We start from the raw sequence: 14,530 nt of genomic DNA, 5'->3' as shown, positions 1-14,530 counted from the left end.
GGACACAACAGATACAACAAGATAACATTAATTAATAGGGATAGTGAAAACTTCAGTTTATGTTTGTTAAAACGTTTGTTAAACAGTAGACACTGATGTAGCTTATTGAGTCTTTTGGACTGTGTTCAGCACAATATTAATTAATCATTGTCAGTTGTTGATTTGTGCTATTCTCATTGTGATGGCTGTTTGTTAGCCGTTTGCATACTATGAATACTCTCTCTCTCTTCATATATATATGTGTGTGTGTAGGTGTGTGTGTGTGTGTGTGTGTGTGTGTGTGTGTGTGTGTGTGTGTGTGTGTGTGTGTGTGTGTGTGTGTTTCTCTTGTTAAATTCAGTATGGTTCAGTTCTTACAATAAAATATGTTAATGTACAATCCTTAATATGCTTTATGTGTGGGTGGGGGTGGGCTAGGACCGCTACAGGCTTGAAAATCTGTACATTTTGATCACATCGTCATCTGGCATTCCAAATAAACTGACAGGAGCGGAGAAATACCACGAATATCTCACTCTGATATCTATCTTAAATATCTGCATTCTGCAATGCAACAATAATGGCTACCGTATGAAGCAAAAAATAAAAAATAAAATAAGACCTCCCCCACCCCCCCCACCAACATTGAATAGCGCAATTGAGAGCAAATTGTGTGTCGCAAGTATTGGAGAAGCAGTTTGCGGCGCGAAGCATTAGCAAAGCAAACCTGACCCGAAGAGGCGAGACTGAGATGGTTTGTGCATGTGCAGATTTTAGAGGCTGGAAATGTGTGTTTAAGAGAAAAACATGGATTATAATCATAGTTAAAAACTCAAGAGGATAGAAGGACAACTTGTAGGTTGTGGGGACTTTTATGTTAAATAAGTTTAAAGAAATATTGAACATCTCAGTATTTTTTATATTACGTCTTTAATTAAATTTTTTCAATTCAATTTCCATTAATTTTATTTATATAGCGCCAAATCACAACAGCAGTCGCCTCAAGGCGCTTTATATTGTAAGAGAAAGACCATATAATAATACAAAGAAGAACCCCAACAATCATATTCCCACTTTGTGGGAAGTGGGAAGGAAAAACTCCCTTTTAGCAGAAAGAAACATCCAGCAGATAATGGCACTTATCTGCCAACCGGTTTTTCATCACTGATTCAGTGGTTATTTATATGTACTATTCCATGCCACTAACTGGCTCATAGTGCTCAGGAGCAATGCAAACCGCTGTAGAGGCAAGTGCTGCAGAATAAATCCTACTAATAAACAGCTCATGATGTTGCCAGTGGGTAAAGTGAGTTTCAATTATAATAGCTATGCTCATGAAGCCCAAACCATGTTTGTGACAGTAAGTTAATCAGGCTTATGGACACTTTCAGTCTGTCTTTGGTTCAGTAATGGGCTTTGTTGTGTTGGTTCTTGAATGAAGACTCCTGCTCAAGCGAGCAACATATTTTTAACAACGCTCTTCGTGGTTGTTTCCATGCCAAACCATGTTCTATTTTGTGGGCAAGTACTGCCACCTAGTGGCACATGCATATACAATCAATATAGATTACGCCACAGGCTTTATATGAATGGTTAATTTACAGTACATTGTATTTTATGATTCAAGTGATATGTTTGTAGAAATGCTGGCTCACCACAGCCAAAGTGAATAAATGTTCTGATATTGTTGTAATAGTGGTTGTGTAGTTAAAGTATAACTGAAGAAGAGCTTACTGATCTGGGTGAGTCTGAGTAATTTTCCACAGCATCGGCTCTCCTCCCCTGGGTGGAGTCCTCCTCACTCCTCCCTGCTCCTCACCTGTGGTAAATACTCCAGCAGTATTTATGACCAGCGCTCAAAATGAACCTTCACCAGATTGTCTGCTTACAATAGTCAGTTCTCTGCCTCACATTTTTGTCTTGTGTTCCTCAGCGTGTTTTGCTTAACCCTCTTTCTTTTCTCTAGTCGGCACCTGGATAGATCTTCCAATTCTCGTTGTAGTCACACCTCAGGATTCTGGTCTGCTGCTGCTGCTGGTAAAACTCTGCCTGCCTCGTTGCGCACCCACACTCTGTACTCACCCAGATCTAGTTCACTTCCTTCTCCAGTTAATCTCCACCTGCGCCATGTAAAACCTCTTAGCTTTGAAATCTTGGATTCATTCACTACACCGCAGACCACTCTGATTATTATCTCCTTTGTTTCAGTGTTCCTGTCCACTATAGCTTCCATCGCCCCATTCCTGTCCCTGCTACAGTGGGGCAAAAAAGTATTTAGTCAGCCACCGATTGTGCAAGTTCCCCCACTTAAAATGATGACAGAGGTCAGTAATTTGCACCAGAGGTACACTTCAACTGTGAGAGACAGAATGTGAAAAAAAAATCCATGAATCCACATGGTAGGATTTGTAATGATTTACTTAATGATTATCAACAAATACCAACAATCAGTCTTGATTTTTGCCTTGACATTAAAGCAGAGTGTGTTTGTTTGATAATCTGGATGGTACGGTACGAAATTCAGGCTGCGCTTACAATAGTTTAGGACTTAAAAGATTTGCTTTTATGAGATATTGACTATTAAGTAGTAGGCCAATTGCTGTCGTAGTCTAAGAATAAATCCACGAATAGTCATGGAAGTTAATATAAGAAAACAAAACCAGTGATGACCAGTATTGCAGGGGAATGCAATAGATGAAAGTAGAAGAAATTAACTGTGCTGAACATCATGTTGTGTATATATGAGAACTGTGAATACCAAGTTAATAAACTGAATAATGAGTCACATTGTGTGGCCGTTGTACTGAGGGCATCTGCTGGTTCTGATATACTGTTGTATAGCCTTGTTTTGTGTCTTCTTAAGTGTAGTTTATATTCCATTTGACAGTTTGTGTGAAGGGGACAACGTGTTGGAAACTCACTAAACTTGATGCTGAGGTCTGATTACTAACACAAGAATGAGGTGTTAAGAGACGTGCTCTGCAGGCTGTCATGTGGATTGTAAGCTTCGAGGACCCAAAATTCAGGATGCAAAAGAGAAGATTACATTAAAATCCAAACTTTAATTGCAGATAGTAAGTCCAAAAAAGTAAACCATAGAAAGTTTTTTTTTTTGTAAAATGTTCAGAAAAGTAATACACAGTTGAGGGAACAACACACAGATGCAGACAATCAGGATAGTCAGGGTGATACATGAAAGAAAACAGATCCCTTCAAAGTAAAATAGGAAATAACCAAAGAAGACAATTACAGAAAACTTAACATGATATGCAAGACAAGGAAACACAAAAGGACCAAGATCCAAACACACAAACAAGACACATGGAAGCACAAACAGAAACATGGTGAAGACAGTCACTACTACTACTCTTTTCAAACATAAACTTTAAACTAGAAACAATGAACCATGAACAACAGGAAACTAAATATTATCAGAATAATAAGAGAAATCAAAACAGGAATAAAAAATACAGAAATAAAGCACAATAAACACAAAAATTAAAACATTGGAAGAAGAAAAACCTCAACAGAAACACAAACTTGAATATAATAGCTAAAAATTAAAAACAGGAATCAAGGGCTAAAACTGAAAAAGAGGAGTCAGCTCATTGTTGTTCTAAAGGATTTTCTTGCCTCCACTAACATCGTCAGCAGAAAATCCCCAGACTCATAGTCATATTGAAACAAGTCTTCTAAAGTCTTCTAAAAAAAAAAAAAAAAAATCACAAACGGAGTCATGTTTTTAAAGATACCTTTAAAAACTGAAAAACTCAAACTGGATTTCAATTTTATATTAAACTGTAAAAAATTCAGCATCACAAGGTTAGCTACTGCCTGTCACCTCAGAACCTTCAGATTACTGACCTGAGTTTAACACTGTATAAGAAAGTTGTCAGGCAGACTTATTCCAGCGTCAATTCCTCCACCTCTTGTTGAGCCTCAGCTCGATTTTTAACCTTGACAGTATTCGTTGTGGGCAAATCTCTTGCAGCACGTCTACAGTGACAGGATATCAGCAGCAGAGGACCAACTGCAAAGAAAAAGGTTTTAGTCAAACTTAAGCCTTCAAAAATGTGGAGACGACTGCACTGATGCTTCAAACAAGACTTTGATTAACACTGACTCCATTAAGATTTTTAGAGTTAGAGTGAAATGACACCAGTGTTTATATTTTAGCTATTACTGAAAAATAATTATTTTATTATTATTATTTTTTTAATATTCTGGTCTCAGAATGGTTCTTTATGAATTTGAAAGGAATGCCAGGATTGCTTTTAATTACTTAAAAACAAGCATGGACTCTTACGTTTACATTTAAATGTATAATCCAATCAGTGGATCTGAAATTTCAAAAACTCACTTAAAATTTTTGCTTCATCAAAATTATCCACTAAAATTATCTTACTTACGTAGCAGCACCAGCAATGGGCCCTGTACTAGTGTCCCAATCCCTGCAGATCCTAATCGTGCTCCTTTGATTGGCTGATTGTTTCCACACATGACTCCATCCTCACAGCTGCAAATTTGAACTGTCATTTTTTGTGGTTCTGGACAGAAATGTCCCTGCTGATCTTTTACCACTAATTCCACCATGTAGATACCAGGCCCCACGGACTCCTGAGCCCGCAAAATAGCTGCAGTGTCTGTCAGAAATCAAACAGAAATGTGGAACATGTACAGAATTAATGTGCACCACTCTTAAAGTACAGCTCAAAACATACAAGTAAAATGCTGATAAAAAAACAAAACAAAAATGCAAATGGATTTTATCCTCATGTATGTATAGTGCACAATACAAGTTCTCCCCGTCAGTGTTTGTCCCAGTGCCTGTTAACCTTTCCTGCATGTTTCTAGCAAGTTTGTGATTTTGTTTAATTACTCAAGTGACTTTGGACTTTTCATCAGCCAGAATGAAGATCTGTTTTCAGTTTACTTTGCCTATCTTCATGTGTCTGCAACTGAGTGCAAATTTGAAATTTCTCTGATTTATGACAGATTCTGAACTTTCTCATGGCCTATTACTCGGTAATAAAATGAATTCTGAAAGATGAAAACAAAGTTGACACAACTAGCTCCGAATTTTCTATGCTTTTTTTTTGTATTTATTTATTAAATTGTATTTTTTAATTAGATATATTTTAAATGATTGGAAGTCATCTCCTCACCATTGAGATGCTCCACTTTCCATTGTCCTTTGGTGCCTTCTGGGATGATCTCAAATTTAAAAGGAGGTCCATTAGGATATGCATCCTCATCATTGGCATTCAGAATAACAGTATTCTCTCTTGTGCATATAATATAGGTATTACTGGTCAGGATGGGGCAGTGGTCATTCAAATCTTCAACCTGGATGGCTATGGTACCAGTGGCTGTTTTACTAGGCATGTCTGTGATGTGAAAACAGAGATGTTAATATATTAGTCACCAGTTTAACTTCATTTCCACTGATCTTTCCTTTCTTCAGAGACAGGTTCCAGGACTTTCTATCATGACTATGTGCAGGCAGGCAGGAAGAGAGGACCCAAAATGCAGAGGCAAACGTAACTCAAAATACTCAGCTTTATTGCTGGAAAGAAACAGAACAAAAAACTAACTAAACTGGGAATACGGAACAAACTTAACAGGCAGGCAGGCTGGCAAACAGAACACACAGTGAAAGTGAGGGTACGACGCAATAACGAGCAGGGGAAGACGCAGACACTAAATACCAGAGGTGAACAGAGCTAAGAGGAAACAGCTGGGAGACACAGCTGACGCAGATTACACTGTGACAGGGAGAAGACAAAGCTGAACGCACTGACATAAGGTACAGACCTACAAAGTAAAACAGGAAGTACATGACAGACACAGAGATCCAGACGAGACACAGAACTTAACAGACGCAGACTCATGAGCAGACATAATAACATAATGGACAGACAGAGGGAACACAGAAAAGTGGGACCAGGGCAGACAGAACAGAAACCTAGCAGATGGCAAATCTTAATGGTAAACACAATCAGAATAAACAAGATCATAATAAAGAAACCCAAAACACTGAGTCACCAGACTCAGGACCACGACACTTTCATTCTGTACCTTCTGTAATGCAGAGTACTTTGGCAAAATATGTCCCATTGACCAGGTATGGAGACTCCCTATCAGGTCTCTTGTTGAGTTTGATCTCAGCTGTCTCTGAGTCAATAGTCAGCCAGTTTTCAGGGTCTGAGACTTTGGCATACCTACATCAGAAAGAGCCCACAAGCCAGTTATCATTGTACATAGGAAGAGAAGATGACAATATAGTTCATGTTTCTTATGTAAGCACTGACCTGACATTCTCAGCTACTTTTCCAGTGTCTTCATCTATTGCAGGATAGCTACCAATAACCTCGGCATTGTTGTAGAAGGTTCCTCCCTCTGAGATGGGAATAGCTTTGACTTTGGGATCAAAACGTGGCCCCTCAAGCTGATTCTTTACACTGATTTTGATGGGATAGATTTTAATTTTTACTCCAGAACCAGGTCCTGCATCTCTTGACCCCCTGGCACCACTTGCTCCACTTCTAAAACTTCCATCAAACGGTGGGTTCTTGTTTTTTACAGCTAACTCTAGTTCACCTTTTTGCAGATTCTCACAATTCACAGCCTGTGAAACAGCAGACAAGAAGAACATAAGTGAAATGCATATGAGGGACTAGAGGTTACAATCCCTGATAATGCATTATCAGGGAAAATCTTATTATGTTTGATATCTGTCCATAGTGAAATTATTGCAGTGGTTTATTAATTATTAAGTGGTTTGTAAACCGTGTGGAGCAACTCGCATCGGTAATACAAACAAACTTTTACACTTTATGTTTTAGTCACTGAATCAGCTTCAGATTTAGTCTACTATATTCATGTGATATGTAGTTGACCAAAACTAAAATTATTTAGATGCCTAAATAGTAAAAAAAAAGAAATGTTTTAGTCAAGGCTAAAACTAAATCAAAATTTCCTGTCAAATTTAACACCTTCAGGATTCATGTTGTGTTACATGTGTAACGAGAAAACATGTGGATGTAAACTTGTCCACCTTTACTACCACCACTCCTTGTATCTTCACTCTTGCAACTTTCCCCTCTCATTCACACTCACATTCTGTTTTGTTTCTAAAAAACATGCTCATGAACATGTCGCATCACTTTTTCTTTAGCAAAAAAGCTGAACTGACACTGAAAAAACTTTATGCCACTGGACTGTAGGATGGCACTTGAAGTTGGTTAGTGCCCTTAGCACTTTTATAAATTAAAGCTGCATAAATGATAAAATGCTGTGAAATATACAAGTCTTCTAATAAGATGGTGTTCTTTACAATGATGTCAAGTATTTTAGTAACAATAATTTTGGTCTCTGAAAGCATAATCATCCAAGAAAACAGAATACAGGCACATACACTGACTCAAAGGAAAGCCAGATTTAAATAATAATTGCCAGCTTTCAAACTAACCATCAAACTAATTTATTGCCAAAGCTGACAGCAAAAAATAGCAGTGAACCAGCGCCCAAGTCTTTATCAGGATTTCCTCAAACTCTGTTACTTCCTGATTAAAACCAATGATGATCTTATAGCTAGCATGTCACAGCTTTCACAAACACTATACATCAGCAGCTGTCATTTCTGAAAGCCACATTTTCTAAATATCTTAGAAAACAATCAGAGCATCGTTACACTCACAGGCAAAGCAAAGGCACCAAATGGGGGTCCTATGATTGTTGGTGTTTATAAATAAAAGTGCATAAATCAAAGCTGAGACATAATTCATGTTTCTCTTTCACCATTTTTGGTGCAGGAAGCAGAGACACAACAAAACCCTAAGTTTTGTTGTTGCTGATGCACTAAGTGGCTTGGCTTCTTTTGGTGCATTCCTAAGGGCCATTGTTCCTTTCAACCATTCTATTGGTTTCATTATTTTAAATACTGAGTGCTTACTACTTTCTTTTTATTTAGGTTCAAGCTGCTGCTTAGTTTATTGAGTTTGTATTTCTAGTTAGTTCCCTTACTCATTCGCATTATTCCTGCCCTGGACAACAGTTTGTTTTTCTATTTTCATGTGTTTTGGTTTCTGTATTGAGTTTATTTTTTTTTTTTATTCTTTTAGTCTTAAAGGAGACTAATTTTTTAAGTGGTTTTTAATAAATATCACAGTATGTTTCACAATGACAAATTATAGAAGCTTAATCTTAACTTTAAGAGAGCCATAAAACATAAGAAGCTTGGTTTGCTTGTGCGACTCTGGAGACAAACAGGATGCAGTGGATTAAGCAAACTCAACATTTGGGTTCGAGGTAATACTGGGAAATACTGGGTAATACTTGCCTACTGAGGCTACTGAGGAGAGATCCCACCATGTTCAGTGAGGACTTTTGACCTCAACAGTCTTCCACTCCAGCTTATTAATTAACCAAACCCAGCCAACGTTTTAATTCATTTGAAAGCCTGGCTCTTAGTAAATTAGAAAAGTCAACAAGCAGTTTTAGTTGTTATCTTTTGTCCTCTTGGCTCTTACTCAGTTTCTACTGTGTCTGATTTCTCAGACTTTTTATCTGCTCAGTTCTGGTAAATTATTGTGATTTTAACATACATACAGATATAGAAAATGACAGCCTCAAAAATGCATTTAATCGATTATTAGACTCAGTAAATGTGAGGCTTCTCTCATTGTTTTTTATCACTCTCTGGATCTCTTCCTGACACATGACATAAAAACTCAACATTTAACATTTTTCCCTGAAAATTGTCTTGGGTTTTACTTTTTCTATCTGAGGAGTTTCAGTCAAATTTAATTTTAGTGAAATTCACATTCCAATTGGCTTTTCTTGGTGTTGTTGCAATAGGATACTTGAAGTGAAGGGAAAAGACTTTGAAGTCTGTTTTACAGCTTTTTCTGGAATTTCTGATCTCACAGAGGTGTTTTGTTTTCTTCTAATACAGTATTCACCATCCTAGGTATAATTACAGCTAAATAAAGACAGTCACGAGAATAAATACTAATCGAGGGCACCTGTTTTCTTCCAAAAGGAGTATTAAAGTTTCGCTTATGTTTGAAGTGATTCTGGTGCTGCTAAAACTGCTAAACCACATGTTATTAAATAGCCCCATTTATCTTCTTTCTTCAGTCTGGGAGAAATTTAGCTGAAAAAGCCGATCAAGCCCATTAAAAAATAAATAAGTAATAAGTAAATAACAAAGTTCAGTTTGTATCAGCTCTAAAAGACAAAACTCTTTGTTGACTCACCACAAACAAAAGAAGCACAAAACCCATCATAGAAACCTGAGTCATGTCTGGAGAAAAGTCCTGGTCCAGATCAAATGAAGATTATTGAGTCCCAGTAGCGTGTCTGCTAAATGAGGAGACACACACACAATCCACAGGTAATGTCTTTCTTCTAGTGAAATCAAACTAGTAGTGGGTCCTTTTCAGAGCAGCCAGCGTGACATGCTTGTTATCTGATCATTGCTGTTTGAATCAGGAAATAAAAAAGTTTGATGAAGAGTGAGGCGTAAGTGCAGTACACTGTCGATTTTGATAGCAAATCAGTGTAGATCTGTGGTTTTATCGTTATCTTTTACTGCATGAAACATGTTTCCAATGCTAACGCTATATAATAATGAATAAATAAACAAGTTTAAAATTTGTTTTGAATTTTGTCTCACCCTTTTTTTACTACCATATCAGCCTTAAAAAAATACCTCACTCCAAGTTCAACCCTGTCCTCACTCCTCATAACTCCTTGTCATGATATTACCTCTTTAAATGACGCAGATCGACTATCCGTACACTTTATCGTAAACTCGCCAGCCACGTTGTTATGTACACCTGTTCAGATGCTTTTTACCTTTTAACCTCTTTTGCAAACTTCACATTTTCATCCATTTTCTTTTCATCGAGTTTCAAAAGTATTTCAGTGCTGCTTAATAAATAATAATAAATAATAATAAATGAAAAACAGTGCTTGTAAACAACAAATGTTCACACTGAAACAAAAACAAAAGGAGGGAAACTGAGACTGTTTTGTCGCTTTATATAAAATTCTTTATTATCACAAAAATCCAAGCTTAAAAAAAAAAAAAAATCAACATAAGTGAGAGATTAAATGAGATTATTGGATCAGAATATAAAAGTAATGCATCTCTAAGAAACCTTTATATTAAAAGTGCAAATGTGCTCCAGGATGAGCAATAAATAATCTTATTCACACACACACACACACACACAGGCTCAGGAGAGGAAAACAAAAACATATATAGTTAACAAGAAAAAAACGCAGCATCACCAGTATCACAGCTGTTCTGGTGTTACTGGTGGAGGAGGAGGCTCAGCTGGTAGTGGTTTACTTAAAGTTCACTGGGACGTCCAGCTGCTGACTCCAAAGCATGGGACTCCGAATAAAAGAAAGTAAAACACAAGAACGTAAAGGAATACTCCAGGTAAACTCTTCAGTGCGGAAAGAGTTAGATTGACAGGAAATACAGTGGAATCAAAGGGTTGGAAAACCTTTAAAACTTTTACAGAAACATTTGCTAACTAGCAAAAAAAAAAACAAAATATGATAAAGATAATATGATAGTCAGTCAGTTGTGTTTTTTTCTTCTGTTTTTTAGGAAAAGAGAAAAAAAATACATCACTCAGAAGCTGCCTTCTGCTCCATCTATGAAGCATTACTCTCAGGTCCGTTTGAAGGTTTTTAGTGGTTTTAATTCATTTTAAAGTTGACCTTTTTCTATTACTTGAACCTCCAAATTTTTATTCTTTGACTCTGTTAGAGCAGCTTTGCATGATTCACAGTTCAAAATAATCCATATTTATCAGATACTAGGGGTTGCTTTTCTCCCCTCCCAAACAGTTTTCACCACAGGTAGGTGGAGCTTCTTTGCTCACAGATGACCATATTAAGGATATCCACTCTGTATGACATCACACAGAGCCAAGAACAGAAAGATCTGAAAAAAGGTCCACTTTAAGAGTCTTTCAGGAGCCACCAAGTGGTCCCATACTCCATTAGAGGAGGTCTAACCCCAGTCATACAGACGTTTAGACTAATTAGTGACACCCTGGAAACCACTGATCACTACAGAACCATGAGTATTCCTTGACCAGTTGTCAAAAGGTTGATGGATATGAAAGCGATCACAAAGACGTATACAGTGTTGCACCAAAAATCTCTTTGCAATTGTTTGGCTGCAAGCAGGTTGCCACAGTCACCCATAGGTTAGCATATTCCATGCAAACTACAGGCGACCACGGCAATATGCTAGCAACCTAAGACATCAGGATGAAGTTTTTAGTGCAGCACCTTCTTTGCAATCGATTTCTCCAAGTGGCTAGCAGGAACCTCCAGCAACCACTCACTCATTTTTCCCTAGCAACCAGAGATTACCAGGGGATCAACAATCAATCTTCAGACCTGTGTGACTGAGGCTGGACAAACATTCAGATGTGTTTTTTTCCTAACATGGATCATATCAAAATTTCTACTTTTTCTTTCCACTGCTGTTTGGAGTCAGCGCAGTGTCAGGGTTTTCAGGTGTGACAGGATAATTTACAGAAAAATAAAAACCTTTCCTAGCCATATTATAGTCTCTGACAGTTGAGTAATCCTTTAACAAATGCAAAGTTTTTGTGTGTTTTCTTGGCTGAACAATGTGCTTCCTTGAGGTTTCGAAGGATGTTTGATGTGGTATTACCCTCTGTGTGCCCAGGATTAATGAGCAGCCACAATCTTGTGTTTAGAACCTTCCAGAATAGAAGACTTCAGTCAAAATGAGTTTGTGCTAAGTTTGTACCGTTTATAAGGAGGAAGGATTCAGTTTCTCTGTTTGTGTCTGTTCTGATTAGTGTATTTGCTGATGATGCTGTGCATCACTGAGGGAATCTGCAGCTAATTAGCTTGTTCACACTCTGCTCTTCTTCTGATTACTGAGGCCATCTGAGAGTTTTTTTCATGGAATTATAGCACAGTGCAGGCTCCAGAGCGAGGTCCTCTGGAGCCAGACTGCTGCGGAGCTCGACCTTGGTGAGTCACAGCACTGATGGCAGCAGCCAGGGATGGAGGTTCTCCCTGGATAGCTTGGTCTCCGCCGGCAAGGCCCTGCACTGAAGTTTGATCCCTGTCATTTGTCTGCTTGGGCCTGGAGGACGAAAGTCGTCTAAAGAGCGAGAGCTGCGAGGGCAAAGATGAGATAATTAACTCTAATTACCTTTCTGTTTATCACATGTAAAGTAGGTTAAGGATTATGCAAAGACTAAAATTAAAAGAATTTGAATGTCTATATTATGATTGAAACTAAACTACGTTTTTGTGAAAAGACTAAAAATAAAACTAAATCAAAAATTTGCTGTCAAAATTAACACTGGTCAACATACTGAGGTTTTTAAAAATGGGATTCGGATCTCTAACCTGGCGTTTTCATACTATTTTCATCTGCACATCTGTTCAGCTGATAGTTTTCACATTTCACATTTGACTTTTTGTCTTTTCTTTCCTTGTGTGTTTACTTTCTTCTATAATCTTTAAAACTATACAGTGAGACACCAGTACAGGTACAATTTACACTAATGTATGCTCTAAGGCTGATTGGACCTTAAGGTAATGCCATAAAACTTTTCAAGGACTAGAAAGATATATATTTTTATGTTCCCAACCAGTAAAAATTTATATTTGTGCAGTGTCTTCTAGGTTTCAATGGCAGGAGCCAGTTTAATGACTGTCTCCTCACAACAACATGGTTTTGGACCTGAACCTATGTGGAACCTTTGCTTTCCTGCCCTGTGTGGATTTTTTCTGGCTTTCTCACACAGTCCTTAGTGCTTTGAAAAGGTGTGTTTTTTACACAAAGGTACATAACTGTCGCTTGAAATTCGAATAATGAATGTTAAAAACACGTAAAAAAGCAGCACCATAGAGGTAATCCCATAGTGAGGAGTGTTGTGCCCATACAGGCAAAATAAAGTTTATTTTCTGAGAGTGTTTTGAAGGCACAGTACAAAGAATATATCCAATGTTCACAGTTATTGTACCTTTTTGTTGGAGCCCGGCTGGTTTTTGGAGTTTCCATCTACCTCCCCGTTGGCTGATGTGGTATATTCATGTGTCTTTTCTTCTTTGATATTGGGCTGCTCACTGATTTCAGCTGCTGGTGATACCAGACATTATTGTTATCTGTCTTGTCTTTTTAATTTCTTTTTAACCGTCTTTACTTAGATTTTTCATCAAACATGCAGCTGACAAAGGATAAAATCAGTCACCTCTTTGCTGTCCATCAGGCACAGGCTCTTCTTTCACCTCTTTGGGCTTCAGGGAAGATCACATTTCACATGTTAATCCATCTTAATCACAAATAACCAACAAAAACCAAAGATGCCCCATATTCAACTTAGTGCTACTTATTTACACAACTCTGGGTCTCTTCTACTGGTTTCTCTGTCGAGGACAACAGTGTGTCATTCTCCTCCTCGTCTTCCTCCAACTCGTCATCATCATCAACCTTATCATCTTCCTCCTCTCCTTCTTCTTCTTCCTCTTGACCTTGTTCCTCGCCTTTGGTCCATGTCTCAGCAAACCCTTTTGTCAAGTCCTGCAAAAACAGGAGCATTAAGGACATGAAAAATATTTAGTCATAAGCAGTTTTAGGCCTCAGCCACATAGGCCTAGAGATTTGTCTGTGATTCTCTCACAACTTCTGGTTGCTACGGAAAAGTCAGTATGTGCTGCCATGAAAACATCCTTGTCATTGTTTTAGCTGCTAGCAGATCACCTGCAGATTGCAAGGAAGACACTAAAGAAGACATTAATTGGTCAATCACCAACTATTTGATGAGTGGTAGTGAAACTGTCAAGTGTGTGACACAAACCAGAAATGCAGACCATTCACCTTCAAAGGAAAAAAGTTGTGCTTTACCATGGCAACGGTCTCGCTATCTGGTTTATGTAATACTTTTTTTTTTTTTTACAGTTTTACTATTGCTTTGGGACTGGTTTGCAAGTGTTTGCACACAACTTGGCATCTTCCCTGGAAATTACTGGTGATCACCATAACTCACAAGTGACAAAAGCAATCACAAGGTTTTTGATCCAACACTGCCAGCAACCTCTAGATACCACTCACCACCTAGTAGTGGAGTTCACCTTTTTTCAGGACCTGTGGCTACAAGTCCAGTCTCTAGGTCTGTGTGACTGAGGCCTTGCTTGGTTAATATTAGCAGATTCCAATAACAACAAGACAAAGGCATGAGTTTATTTAAGTTGAAGAAAAAAAAAAAACTGCTTTCGATTTGCAATGAATGGAAAGCATTTTTTTCTGTTCTTGTCCTTTCCTTTGTTCTTTAAAATAAAGAACAAGTAAAGGACATGAAAATATGCACTTTCTAGTTTGATGCTAATGTTTTTACTATACAGAATAAAATATAAGCTCTGCCAGCTGAATTAACTGACAAGCAAGGAATGATTGGAAAAGACTATAGTGATGCTAGAATTAGACGTATTACTCTACACTACAACAGCATCATGACTAGACGAAACAGGTCAA

The 14,530-nt window shown here is 37.7% G+C and overlaps 2 protein-coding genes across 2 annotated transcripts; both read right to left on the bottom strand.

Moving 5' to 3' along the window:
- Positions 1-3,881: 3,881 nt before the first annotated feature.
- On the bottom strand, positions 3,882-11,358 carry LOC146361446 (desmoglein-2.1-like). The gene is made up of 6 exons (XM_084922351.1): positions 11,299-11,358; positions 6,291-6,607; positions 6,058-6,200; positions 5,145-5,366; positions 4,389-4,622; positions 3,882-4,009 (listed from the first exon to the last, which is right to left on the bottom strand). The coding sequence occupies exons 1-6, from the start codon at positions 11,356-11,358 to the stop codon at positions 3,882-3,884; spliced, it is 1,104 nt and encodes a 367-aa protein (XP_084778477.1).
- On the bottom strand, positions 10,022-14,526 carry LOC146361445 (uncharacterized). The gene is made up of 4 exons (XM_084921818.1): positions 13,397-14,526; positions 13,251-13,296; positions 13,023-13,138; positions 10,022-12,165 (listed from the first exon to the last, which is right to left on the bottom strand). The coding sequence occupies exons 1-4, from the start codon at positions 13,604-13,606 to the stop codon at positions 11,953-11,955; spliced, it is 585 nt and encodes a 194-aa protein (XP_084777944.1). The 5' UTR covers positions 13,607-14,526; the 3' UTR covers positions 10,022-11,952.
- Between the last annotated feature and the right edge of the window lie 4 nt (positions 14,527-14,530).

Source organism: Perissodus microlepis, chromosome 23 (assembly GCF_051167445.1).
Source record: "Perissodus microlepis isolate ML-2025 ecotype Zambia chromosome 23, ASM5116744v1, whole genome shotgun sequence".
In the NCBI taxonomy this organism is placed as follows: Eukaryota; Metazoa; Chordata; class Actinopteri; order Cichliformes; family Cichlidae; genus Perissodus; species Perissodus microlepis.
This window is presented reverse-complemented; position numbering and strand designations above follow the sequence as displayed.